Genomic DNA, 13,343 nt, shown 5'->3' on the forward strand with positions numbered 1-13,343 from the left:
AAGTACTTTTTGAAAATTTAAAACAACTCCTTTTATTCCAACACAATTCTCATTTTATTTTTAAAAAAACATTCTCACATACATGACTTGGCTCGATATGAGTGGTTTCTGGGATAGTACTCTTTTGTGTGATGGCTTTAACAATTGTGGTTTTTGTGGTTACAGTTCAGGTTTTCTTTATGAAGTAGATTGCACAGAACATAGTTATTCTCAAATGTTGTTTAATACTTTGGAAGGGTAACAAATAAATTAGAAATACACGTCAACAATTGGCCAATTTCGTGTTAGCGGTCAGGTCAGGGCAGCAGTCCAGTGAATTGTTGTGTTGCTAGCGACTATATACAATTAAGATTAATAATTCTCATAACTAAATTATACACAATGCGATTAAAGCTACAGTCGTACAAAAAGTAAACATAATGTTGGGCAGGAGGGGCGGACAGAAGGACATGAGCTTCTGGATCGGTTGGATCTTGCAAGCAAATCGTCGGCAACAATTATATATAAGGCTGGCACAAGATCAACGAAAATGGGGGAACTGGGCTGCCTTGTCATCGTTCTACTGGTTTACATATAATATAATTATATAGCGCAGCGCTTAGTTTAGGTTTTAGGCTTTAGTTTACGTTTTAGCTCAGTTACAGTTACGTTTTATCGTATAGGTAAGGTATCGCATACGTGTCGATTTAGATATCATTACTTTAATATATATATTACATTAAGAGTGCCACATGCATATATCCGATGCGCAGCAATTAAAAACAACTTGTAAAATTAGCTCTCGCAACGTAATTCGGCTAGATCGCGTGCTACAACTCAAAGAAGTCGTCCTGCTGCTTTTCCAGTCGCTTCTGCAACGAGTTCTGCACTCGGCGCGTCTGTGTTGTGTTAAGAAGGTGCGCCGTATCTGAATTGGAGTTTCCGCTTCCGTTCGAACTGAGCCGCTGGAACTGCGCCGGACGGTCATTGTTGTTGGTCTTGTACGAGTTGTTCAGCGGATGGCGGCGCTGCGGAAAAATATCTGCACTGGCACTGATGCAAATGTCCGCGTCGCTCTGGCTGCTAACCAAACTGTGGGCGATAAAGGATATTTATTAAAAACTGAACTTGATACAAGTAAATTCTACTACTTACTCTTTGGAGCGCTCTACGTATTTGCGCGACTCCGATATGGTGTTGTCTATCTTGTTGAGGAAGTCATTCATGCACTTCCGATTCTCCTCCTCGGGCGTCATCGCCGCCACGGAGTCCAGGCTCTTGCTCTGCTTTCCGTTGCAGCCCCCTTGGCTGTTAATCATGGCAGGATCCTCATCTCCAGCCTGCACTACCAGCAGCTCCCCAGCAATAGAGTACGGCCGCTGATTCTGCTGGTTGCCGCTGGGTCGAGGACCTGTGCCTCCTGAAGAGGATCCACTGCCGCTGGTGTTGCAGCTGCTGCTGCTCCCGCTGTTGCTGTTTTCGCTGCTGCTGTGCCCACTGCCATTGAATATGTTGGCCGCCTGACTCAGATTGTTGGCATTGTTGTGCGCCTCCCGTTGTCCGTTCGAGTCCGGAGTGCCGGGCGGTGTGGCCAAAACGGCGTCGAAGGCTGTCAGCGGATCGCCGCCCACCTGGGGATAATACGGCGAGTTCTTCTCCACCGGCACCAGCAGAAACTGACGCAAGAACAGGCTGTCCGAGGCGAAGAGCCGGTTGGCGCGGCGTATTTGCTCTGTCTGAAATGCAATACATGTATATTAGTCGAGGAGCTCATCAATTACAACAATTGCAGCGCTGACGTCTGATTGATGGATCGATTGATTGATGGATGGACGGGTGTAGATGGATGAGCCGGCCGCATATGGCCAATCAGGTCAAGTGACAGGCAGCGATTTTTGGCAAAACTGAGATTATTTTTAAATCAATTGTCGTTTAATTAAGTCCTTTAGATTATAAAGATTAAATATTCTTGAATGACAACTATTTTTATGGATGATACTGAAGTATTTCAAGCCAATCCTACATGCTTTTATTTCTGGTTTCTAATGAGAAACAAGATAAAAGTAAAGATCGAGGGGTTGAGCCCATCTGAAGTCGTTCAACTTAATCTGGAATTTAGACAAATATTAGCCCGGTGCTAACTGAGCAGTCGAGTTCCCTTTGTGGACATAAATCATATGCAGTAATCTGTCAAGTTGCCGGAGAGTGAATCTAAACATGGGCCTGCAGTGATTTCTTGATAAGCTGATAAACTCCAAGCCACTAGATGCTAGCTGCTAGCTGCCAGGTACTCCAGACGAACTGTCCCTTGGCACATGTCGTTATCTTATATTTGCCAAAGTCACTAGGCACGACTTATCACATCCCCCGCCTCTCCGGCAAAGGTGTGGGCACGGTCGTAAATTCCAAGAACGAACAGAATTGGGTGACTGGCGAGTGGAGGCGGCAGCAGGAGGACCACAGTTGCCCGTGGCAACATTGCGATTATTGAATCGATATATTCAAATCCCAGGGAGTTGACATTTAAAATTTAAAGGGCTCGCGTGACGACTGTGGCACTAGTCTAGCTTCCCTTAGAGTGCAAGAAATCAATGTAAGTGAAGGCGAATGATTTCCTAGGGATTCGTACTAGAAGATTGTGGCATGACAGTAATGGTTTTGAGAGGTAGCCCCTAAATGGCGCAAATCATCTTGCTAATAATCCAATTTAAAAATCAATAGGATATCCTTTCACATGACATAAATATCTAAAAATAGTGAACAAAACTTTATAAATTGTTTCAACAATTATCTATGAAATATTTTGTTGCAGTGATTGCGCAAAAGATCTAAGAGATAGCCTTCATATCACTCTCTCAGCTGCACTATTGGAGCTTCACCTCCATGACGGCCTGAGGGATTGTTTGCCCTGACCCCCAACTCACCGTGCATCCGTACTTGAGGGCGATGCCCTGGAGAGTGTCCGTCTTCTCGACAATGTGCTGGATGAGAGTCTCGTTGTTCCGCAGGCTGTTGCAGCAGGTGCTTCCATACCGCTTGAGGGTGCGCGAGGAGTCGCGAATCGATTGCTTCTCGTTGAACATGAATTCCGTGTCATCCATATCAGGTACGATCTCTTGAAACTGCAACGAAATGTCACCCATAGGATGCAATTTATTAGACATCAATTCATTCAATCTTTGAGATACAATATACTAGTGATGTCATGGCCAGCTACACATATGTGTATGTAGATACAGCCACCCCCTTTAAAAGATACATATACGTAATAACAGCTGACAGAATGAATCTTGCTGGTCTAACTAACTTATGGCCCACTAATTTTGCTTCAATTTGAACTCAAATTAAAAGTGAAACTCACCCATTAGACCTCCACTAGGCGGTGGTCGAGCTGTAACTGTTACTCGAACAGATACTCTGCACTCATATCCACCCACCACCTCCCACCGCGCTCACGGGCATCCACAACTTCGGGTCCGACTGACAAATGGATTTTACGGATTCAGTGGATTTAACGGATGCAAAGGTAGCGCCCCCTAGGTGCAGATAAACAGGGTTTACTGGAAGTATTGCCAACCAAAATTTTGGAGTGGGCAAGGGATTGTCAACAAGAAATTTTGCAGCTTACAAGCGTTGCCAATAAAAAATGAACGAAAAACAAACACTGATAACCGACTTCCGCACTTTTCGCTTTCTAGTAACACGACTTTACCTTTCACAGCCACAATTGGCTCGACTTTCGTGAAATTAGTGGAATTTTTTCCACACAAGACTTGGTTTTCCGTTTACTACGTGTTTACAGATTCGAGACAGTGATGGAAAATGCTCAGAAAAGTGATGGAAAACTCCAAACAGATACGAATGTGTGGCAAGGTGCTACAAAAAATTGGCGGGTTTTTTGAATTTTGTTAATTTATTTTATATTGTTTTCTGTTTCACGGTGTTTTAGCACAACCAAGTTTGACAATTATTGCGTAAATCATATTTTTCTTTTTGTCACTTATTCGATTAAACCCTTAAATATGTGACTTTAGAGGACAGAAAGTGCGCATTGCTGTTTAAATAAATTTGTCATTAATATTAAAACAAGGCCAGTTAAATAATGAGACTTATCCGAAACAACAAATTTATATGAATGAACCATAATTTAATAATTAAATTAGTATAATTTACATATACAGTCAGGTTTATGAAGTAAGAAATGGTAACTTTTAAAGATTTCATTCAGCAATACCACCCTTTGGCATGGCGCGCTTTTTAAATCATGCAAGCAGCTGGCTTTTTTATTTGCCTTTGTCTCAAACATTAGACGTTGCTAATTTCCCAGTTTTTAGTTGTTTCACCAGCAGCGGTGGATAATTTTTTCACGTGATCGACTGCGGTCGTCTACGTAAACGTCTTTTAATGTATTGTATATATTTAGCCAAGTTCGAACCTGTTTGAACAAAGCAGGTCGTCGGCGAGTTTGTTTTTGTTATTGTTTCTGTTTCATTTTCAGCTGCTGCAAATATTTAAATTAGTGCCAGAGGTAGTGGTAGGGACGGCATGGACCGTAATTAACATGTGACTTTATTTATTTCTGATACCTGAACATTGTATGCAATAACTGGGCTTTATTACATTGCCACCGCACAATTACTACCGCCTTCGGTTCTCCGATTCTCTCGAATGGGTGCAGCAAAATAGAGAAGGATTAATTTCAAAACTAATCCGCATTCCGAATAAAAATGGGATGCTTTTTGACAAAGATATGGCCTTCCAGGGGGTCCTTGGGACCTTCCCAAGCGTTTCCAAGGGGACCCCCCAGAAAGTTTAAGAAAAAATTAAAAAAAAAAATTATTTTTCCAGATTTTGATGCAGATTGGCGGAAAATCGATTCACAAATCGTTCAAGGTATTCCGCATGAGAATCGGATGTGATTTGGCAAAGATATGGGCTTCCAAGGGGGTCCTAATGACCTTCCCATGCATTTCCCAGGGGATCCCTAAGAAAATTTGAGCAAAATTAAAAAAAAAATGATGTTTCCAGATTTTGATGCAGATTGGCGGAAAATCGATCCACTAACCTTTTAAGGTATTCCGCATGAGAATTGGATGTGATTTGGCAAAGATATGGGCTTCCAAGGGGGTCCTAATGACCTTCCTATGCATTTCCCAGGGGATCCCCCCGAAAATTTGAGAAAAAATTTAAAAAAAATATATGTTTCCAGATTTTGATGCAGATTGGCGGAGAATCGATCCACAAACCGTTTAAGATATTCCGCGTGAGAATCGCGCGAGAATCGGCAAAGATCGGCTCAAATTAAACTACATTTTTTCTTCTTAAATTTTTTGAGGATGAATGCTTGACCGCTTGACCAAGCAATGTTGTGATATGACTCACTATCCGAAAATTGAAATTTGAAGTTTTAAAAAACTATTCATCCTATGGGGCTTTTGAATCAGATACTTAGTCGGATAACGGTCATTGACACGCGCATGCCGATGATCAATTGTCAATTATTCAAACCAGTCACGAGCTTGCTGCTGCGCCACTCGTTCTATGTGGGGGAAATTCTCATACGCCGTGTTGTACCAGACGGACAATCACATGGCGCTCGAGTCGGAGAAAGCTCTCACAATTGTCTATTCCGAGCACAATAAACAAAACACCCGATTAATGATCTGTACACGAGCTAACTTCGATACAAAGCCATTGTTGTTGTGCGAGTTTACTGGCGCAAAAATGAATGTTAAATGTTTTTTGGCACTTTGGCTCTAACAGAAGCCTTTAAACTCTGGCTCAGACGGCGGGATTGAGACATCAGACATGCTCGGATGGCACTCCGACGTTTTTTATTCCATTGTGAGTCACTAATTTGTGGCCGCAGATCATCAAGTTCGTCTCATGGGAAATATTATCGTATACGTTCAAAGAACTTCCAGCGGAGTGAAGGTCAAGACATTGTTAGGCGGCGTTAGTCTACTTTTAGTTGGTCAATCGAATGGCTAGCTGAGTGACTGGCCGGCTCATAATCAGAGCCATAAATTATCCGGATAATGTGCTCACATTCTCATAAATTTAATGATATCGTTTGTAATCTATTTCAATTTCAATCTCGCAGCTGTGCGCTACAGTGCGGTTTGTTTTCAACAAATTTATGGAATTGTGCAAGCGCACAAAAAATTATAACCGAAGGCTGAACATAAGTAACTAACAGTTACTTTATGGCAATGCCGCCGGGCCGGGCCACTATCTTTAGTATTAATTAAAGCCACCAAAATTGGGAATTGCAAATTGATAAACAGGCAACTACCAAAACAATTTGTATGTATGGTACGTGACTGCGAAAAATAAGAAGCTCCATATATCTATTCAGATGAGACGTGTGTTCGCGTCACTATCTGGAGCACAGGGGTCGATATAGTATACTACGAATATGTATGGGAAATACTCTCGCCATACTTCCAAGATAAAAGCCAAACAAAGAAGAGTTCTTTGTAGTAACACACGTGATGTTATTTATATATCTTGGACCTTCAGATATGGGTTATGATTCAGTTCAATAAATAGTCGTATTATCAAAAGTATTAGACAAGGAAAGTGATAAATCATAAATCTAAAAAGTAAACACTCTTCAGATAGTTAAACAGTTTTAATTACAAACACGAGTTCTAAGCCAACAGAAAGGTCAACAAAATTTGAATTTTTTTGCCAAATCAGGGGGAATTACGGAACAAAGTCGGCCAAGAATTGAAACTTTAATGCCTCCGGGCTTAAGTTGTCCACAACCATATCAGTGGTCGCTTGTATAACCCGCACAGAACATCTAGAGCCCCATAAGTCAAGTGTCCGGGTCTTAAGTGGTCTTTTCATTTAAGTTTATTTATATTTCGCGATAAATTAAATGGATGGGGCCCGGGCCGTTGCTTCTTGGGCCGTTGTTCTTGCCCAGAAAACATGGTAAATGCCTTTAGTTATTGGCTGAGTCAGCGCTTTGTGGACAGTAGAGTTGTTTTAACACCTGTAGTTTGTCCAATTGAAGGGCAAGTGCAGGGTAGACGACAAAAAATAATGGCGTTGCAGGGTTACAAGTAAGTATTTCCCTAATACCTGCAGTACAGTATGGTGCTACGTGCAAACTGTCTGCAATACCTTTCTATATACTTGTATTTATCAACGTGACATTTTATGATATTTAAAGTATTTAAGATTTTCAAAGTCAAATCGAATGATTTATCAGTTTTTTGTAATTAAAAATTTTACTCAATACATATAGGGATTCCGAATACGTTGACATTTCTTCACATCTAAATGACAAGTGGGGAACGAAACCCTTCAGTTGTTGGGGAACGAGTACTATTATCAATCTCTATAAACGTTGTTTTATTTCTTAATAGCTCTGCACTTAGCCGTGTGATTGATTGTTCGCTTGCTTCTATAATAACTCTACAATGTACATATATATAAGGGAACATATATATATACTGCGTGTCATTAAATCATCTTGGGAGCCATCAAATGACTATCAATATGATTTATTCAATTATTAATTACATACCTACGGCTACTTGAGGTTCTTATTTTTTTATTGTTTGAATTGGTTTCTAAAAAAGCCGAGAGCCGGCATTGGGGTTTTGTTATTTTTCCACATTACTTCGGATGACAAACGATTGGCTGATAAGATTGTCGCCTTTGTTCCAAAGGTGTGCTTCGCCTTGGTCTGTGAAGAATTTATGGTGCGATCTAGAGCCTATAGTTTAAACAAAATAAATGCACATAGTGGGAAAATAAAGCCACTGGTTATTTGACGTTTTGGGGCCAGGAATAGGTTGATCAGCACGTTCAAAGCCCGATAAGACTTCTGTGTAAAAGTCAAGGTTAATAATATCACCCGATCGATTGTCTCGAAATACCACAGACTAGCTTTCTGTCAAAAAGGCCGCGTACCGGTCTCACACAAATGCTGACTTATCATTGTTAGTTTAAATATTTTTAATTCTTTTTATGCTGATTATGCGTATCAATGTGTGTTTGTTGTCAGCTGGTCTCTGCGTCATAATCATAACAATCACGCATACGAATCGTAGAAATTCTGTGGGTTGAAACTCTTTTGAAAGCAATTCGAACCGGTTGCAACCGCTCTACAGCTCTACGAAGCGAAGCTTAAATTTAGAAAAGCGGTAATCAGAAATAATCGAAAGAAAAAATAGAATGCCAAGCAAATCCAAGCCAGAAACCAGTCTTGAAGCCAAACTGTGCAACAGGAAGCGAAAAGTTTGCTTATTAATTATATCGCGGACTTCAAACTGACTCACTGGCATCCCCCAAGTTGAGATCGGGGTTTTCGCAGCCACAGAAGACTTGAAAATACCCAGCAATAATGTGATTTTTTCTTGTTGCCACGCTTATAACTTTCAAAGCATGAAATTAAAATTTGTATAGCAGTCCCTTAAAATTTTACAAACAATAAATTATAAAAGTTTATAGAAAATACGAGCAAAAGCTTTGCTCGCAGGTTTACGTGACTTATTTATTCGCACATAAAGACTTATTTGTGTAAATATATATTTTTAAAAAGATTTGGAAAGTGAGAAACAATATAATAAAATATTCACACCAACTTAGCTTTTTGCCTGCGGTTTGGATTTATGGATTTATGAATATAAAAAATAATACTCTATAACTGACAGTTTCTATATTTAAATTTTAAACTATTGCATATTAATAAAATCGAATCAAAATTTGTCAGATTTCCTTTTTTATGGCTATTTACAATTCACAATACAAGACTAGTCACATGGACAAAATAATATGGCAAATTTAAGTCTAAACCTTTGCGCGTGACCCAAATTGATGGTGAACTTAATTATACTAGAGCGGCGGCGATAACCGTTAGCAATAGACAGGTAACCCCATTTCGGTGTGTGAGCGCCCGCATGCAAACATTTACCAAATCAGGGGGGAGTCCGCTTGCAGGCAGCGGACATGTATGTAACAGTTAACTGATTATCGAAGGCCAAAAGTGCCACCCACGGCTAAGGCCCAAGAGATACCAATGTATTCAAATGTACATAAATGTGCCAGCCCGACCGAGTGATATGTGTTTGGTATATCACATGCTAAACCGAAGGACAAAGTTTATAGTGTTTGGAGTTAAAAAACAAAACCCCACCTGACAAAATGGCGGCGAGTGCAACAAAGAGAGCCATAGAACTGGATTGGGGGCATTGAACCCGCGGATGAAGCCCGTAAGCCTGGAGAGGATCGCCAAGGTTAAGGATATTTTTAGAACAACAAATGGAACGCGAAGCGAAAGAGGAATTAACTTTATTCTTTATACAATGTGCATTGGCCCAATTAGCGGTTGCAGTCAGCAAATAAATGCATTTTGTATTTTTTTGCAACGATTTTTTCAGAATTGCACTGAAAACTTGCGTTTTAAACTTCTATTGAACATAATATTGAAATATAACATAAATATTAAATAGGCACCCTAAAAACTATCTATATATATGTAACTACAGTTTTCAACTTTTATAGCAATTATAAATTTTTGATTAAAAAAATATAATCAAACAAAAATTATATAAATTTTTTTAACCATGTAACTAATTTATTTAAGTTTTTTTTTAATGCATTTTACAGTGCCGGTTTTTGTTGCACACCCAGAGTCATTGGCGATTTGCAATTCAGCCAGAGAGCTGCATAAGTTGGTGGCTGCTTTTGGCCAGATGTGCTCGTTGGCTGTGTTGCCTGTTGGCTTACTCATCGCGTTGGTTCGCTGGCCACGATCTTAGCACACTTTGGTGGCATTCGCATTCGCAATCGCAATCGCATATTCGCACAACACTCTCAAAAATCACCGCAAAAATAAACAACACGAAACCAGAAAGGGGGGCTGGGAAACAAAACTGGGGGCCGGGTCTGGAAGAGTATAGCACTCTGGCAGAGTGGGTTTCTCTTGGGTAATGCGAGACCATTTCGACATGATCGTGTTTCAAAGAATAATTTATTATTTTGTTTGGCTGTTGTCGAGTGCCTTTTGGCCATGTCTTTCTTAAATGCGGTTAAGCACTCCGGCTTCACAGACAACAAGCCCTCGCGTTGCCCCAAGACGTTCTTTTTAGACCATAGAGGTATTGTCGCCTCAGAAATACAGTGAAAGAAAATTATAGAAATTACTAATAAAAAGAAACTATATATAAACATAATATTTAAATTAAACAATTTATTGAAATTTATTAAAATAAAATATTTGTATTAATTGTAGTATTAAACCCATTAGTAAAGAGTTCCTATTTCTTTCCCCTCAACTATGTTGCATTAGCTTAGACTTTGGCTCCAAGCCACTTTTTTAAGCCAAAAGCGAACGACCGCTTATTGCCGTGACTCCGCAGCCTTTCAGATTCTCGCGAGCCCCGCCAAGCCGCAGAATTGAAAAAAATACTAATGATCAGATTGAAATCCCACAGAAGTTGAGTTCGTTTCTGCATGAAAGCCACGGATGGGATTGCCTAAGGCTTCCAGTTTGGAGGGATTTAAGCCGCTAAGATGCTTCAATAAAAACGAAATAATTCATAGTTGTAGGTAGCTTGGAATTTCTAATTTTATTTGCAAAACGTGAACAAAACTAATTTATTTAGAGCGAAAACATTTAGAGTTACAATACAAATAAAACTAATTAGCAATACTTGAGGTGCCAATTTGTATTTAAACATTTATTCACTGCGAGCATTTGACTCTTTTGTTCGGATTAAGGTGTACGTAGCCTGTCACCTTCCAATTTTAATTTGAATAAGCCTTAATTGTAAGCCGGCTTGTGTTGTCGGCTTCCTGTTGTACAATAATTATGAGTTTGTAAGTGGATCGAGACCCGGACAACCCGGACAACCCCAACCTCCCCAACCTGCCAACCTCCTAACCCCTTTACGGACATTATGGCTAATTAGAAATGTTAATTATTATTATTGCTATGACGTTACCTGCGAATGCAGTTTCCAATCTTTGTAGGCCTTCACAATGTAATCCATTTCCGTGACTTTTCCGGTTTGTAATCCACTTGAAGCCTGCATCGAAGAACAGAAGAAAATACTAAGTAAGATGACTCCACTCGCTGATAATTATTTATTTATTTGTGGTTTGTTATTGTTTTTTGTCCGCTGAATAATCAGCTGAATAAATTTCCACAATTATAAAACAAAAACCATTTTTCTTGGTCTCTTTTTTTCGGTGGCTGCAATTAAAATTTGTTGTGCAATTTGCGAGCATTTAATTTACGGGCTTTACTTCAGTCTGGGCTTTTTTTTTTGCCTTAGTCAAGGCTGGCCCGAACCAATCTCTTGTTTTTTCCTCGTTCGTTTCTTTGTGATTTTTTTTTTGTATTTTTTTTTTTGTATTTGCACTTGTTCAAATCTCCAGACTTGCCTCGTGGGTGTCTAAATTGTGGGGAGTGTGTGGGTGAGTGGGAGTGTGCGATGAGGGTGTGTGTGTCTGCGTGTCACTACAGTCGTCGTCACTCTTCCGTCATATAAGATAAAATATTGTAAAAGTAATATAACGAAAAAAATTATACTTTTTTAATAAAAATATATATTTTATTTGTACTGTCTTTGATTTTGTAGAATTCGATATAATAACTCAAGATTTCATAGACGTGATATTGCTTTAAAAAATTTTATGTATATATATATTTTATTTTTTATAATTAGTTTTTGCATCTGCGACAAATGGAAAATTTGCAGTTGTATGGCGGATTCGTGATCTTTTGTCACTTGACTTTTTTGTACGATTTTTATCAGAACAAAAAAATGCATTTATTTTTTAAGATTTTCTTGTTATAATTGCAACTGCCTCCGATGTATTTACATTGGCGTTGTTTGTTGTTCTTGTTGTGTCTGTGGGACAACGCCAGCTTTTGTTTTTGTCACAATGCAAATGAACACAGAGTGTAAATAAATATACAATTGAGGCGTTTTATTTTTTTTCTTTCAAACAGAACGGAACAGATGCCCGCTGACTTGGCTTGGCAACAAAGCTATAACCGTTTACTAATGTATAATCAGGTATATTTGTTTTTTTTTTTTTCATTCACTCAATAGCAACTTTACTTTTTCTTTTTTGTTAATTTTTGTATAATATCTTTATATTATTTCTTTTTGGCACTCACACACAAACACACACCAAATAACCGGCGGCGACAACGCGAGCGAAGGTGAGAGAAGGGATGGAGCTCGGTTTTTCGCAGCCCACACGCTTCGGGTGGGTTTTTTGGCTAAAACGGAGATACTAACTAAACTACGCAATCTGACTAAGAAGCGGTAGCGACCAACTCCGGGCAGCACTCGAAAACAAATGCTATAAACCGACAGTATGTTTATTGGCGACCACGATCTTGCCCGCTATCCATTTACCCGGTTCGTTGATTCGTTACCGGTTCGTACTGGCGTTTCGATGGGGAGACTCGCTCTCGTACTCGAAAACAAATAAAAAAGCTTGCTGACGACGATCGCCGCAAAGCTCTCTTCCAGCGGAGCCCATTCGCCTCTCTTCTTACCGCTCTTTTAGCTAAAGTAACTATCAGATACTTCGGTTTGAATAAAAGAATGCCAGGTGTATTTCAAGATGTATGATTATTTTCAAAATTTAAAATAAATAAATAAATTTATGAATATTTTTAATATATTTAATACATAAGGCTGGGAATAAGAAAATATTTAATAGCTTTTTACATATCTTTTCTATATGGAGCAGTACCGGGTATCATATTGTCGAGAAAGTCGACTTTCTTTCATGGCCTTTTCTATGAACTGTATGTAGATTATAAGTTATCATAAGTACGTTCATAAATAAATAGAATATGTGGGTTGGTCTTCTAGGTATGATGAACATCCACAAACATATATACGACGTTTGTATTTAAACTTACACTAGCTTTTGTATTTGTATGCGAGTTCGCATCCCCCTGATTGTGCCTAATTCGAGTGATAATGGAGATAGTAAATACGATGGACCAGCCAACCGAAAGATAATATTACAAGTACAGTTGAAACTCATATGATTCAATTTCTGGGGATACAACTAAAGTTATTCTGTTTCTTAAATCACTCCGCAAGTCTTAAGAAGTAAATTGGTTTGGTTTTGATGGGGAACTTTTTCTTTGTTTGTTGAAAACAAAGCAACTTAAAAGAAAAACAGCTATCAGTTACGGTTTTAAATTTATCGGATTGAATGGCTGCCTCATCGAGGTGGTTGAGGTATGACTGTACACAGACATAATCACCCCTATCTACTTACCAACTGGCGATAATCATCTAACCATCTCTCTGTTTCTCTTTTTTTCTATTCATTTTTTACTCTTTTTGTTTATTAAATGATAAAACCAA

General features: G+C 39.1%; 1 protein-coding gene across 5 annotated transcripts; it reads right to left on the reverse strand.

The window, feature by feature from the left end:
- Positions 1-30: 30 nt before the first annotated feature.
- On the reverse strand, positions 31-12,318 carry LOC6498958 (uncharacterized protein DDB_G0283357). 5 transcript variants are annotated; one of them, XM_001955571.4, is made up of 5 exons: positions 12,128-12,318; positions 10,944-11,027; positions 2,904-3,101; positions 1,135-1,715; positions 31-1,071 (listed from the first exon to the last, which is right to left on the reverse strand). In XM_001955571.4, exons 2-5 carry the CDS (start codon positions 10,989-10,991, stop codon positions 810-812), a joined length of 1,089 nt encoding a protein of 362 aa, XP_001955607.1. In that variant the 5' UTR covers positions 10,992-11,027; positions 12,128-12,318; the 3' UTR covers positions 31-809. The 5 variants fall into 5 exon arrangements, with proteins under 5 accessions (XP_001955607.1, XP_044569993.1, XP_044569994.1 ...); XM_044714058.1 differs by having other exon boundaries at positions 12,252-12,302; XM_044714059.1 differs by lacking the exon at positions 12,128-12,318 and adding an exon at positions 11,386-11,478.
- Positions 12,319-13,343: the final 1,025 nt, after the last annotated feature.

This window comes from Drosophila ananassae, chromosome 2L (assembly GCF_017639315.1).
Source record: "Drosophila ananassae strain 14024-0371.13 chromosome 2L, ASM1763931v2, whole genome shotgun sequence".
Classification (NCBI taxonomy): domain Eukaryota; kingdom Metazoa; phylum Arthropoda; class Insecta; order Diptera; family Drosophilidae; genus Drosophila; species Drosophila ananassae.

Bases quoted from the DNA above. Each gene is read 5' to 3' on its own strand.
- LOC6498958 (XM_001955571.4), bottom strand. From the start codon at position 10,991: ATGGATTACATTGTGAAGGCCTACAAAGATTGGAAACTGCATTCGCAG. The intron at 3,102-10,943 runs GTAACGTCATAG...ATTTCGTTGCAG, and splicing joins ATTGGAAACTGCATTCGCAG to TTTCAAGAGATCGTACCTGA. The intron at 1,716-2,903 runs GTGAGTTGGGGG...ATTGCATTTCAG, and splicing joins CCCTCAAGTACGGATGCACG to ACAGAGCAAATACGCCGCGC.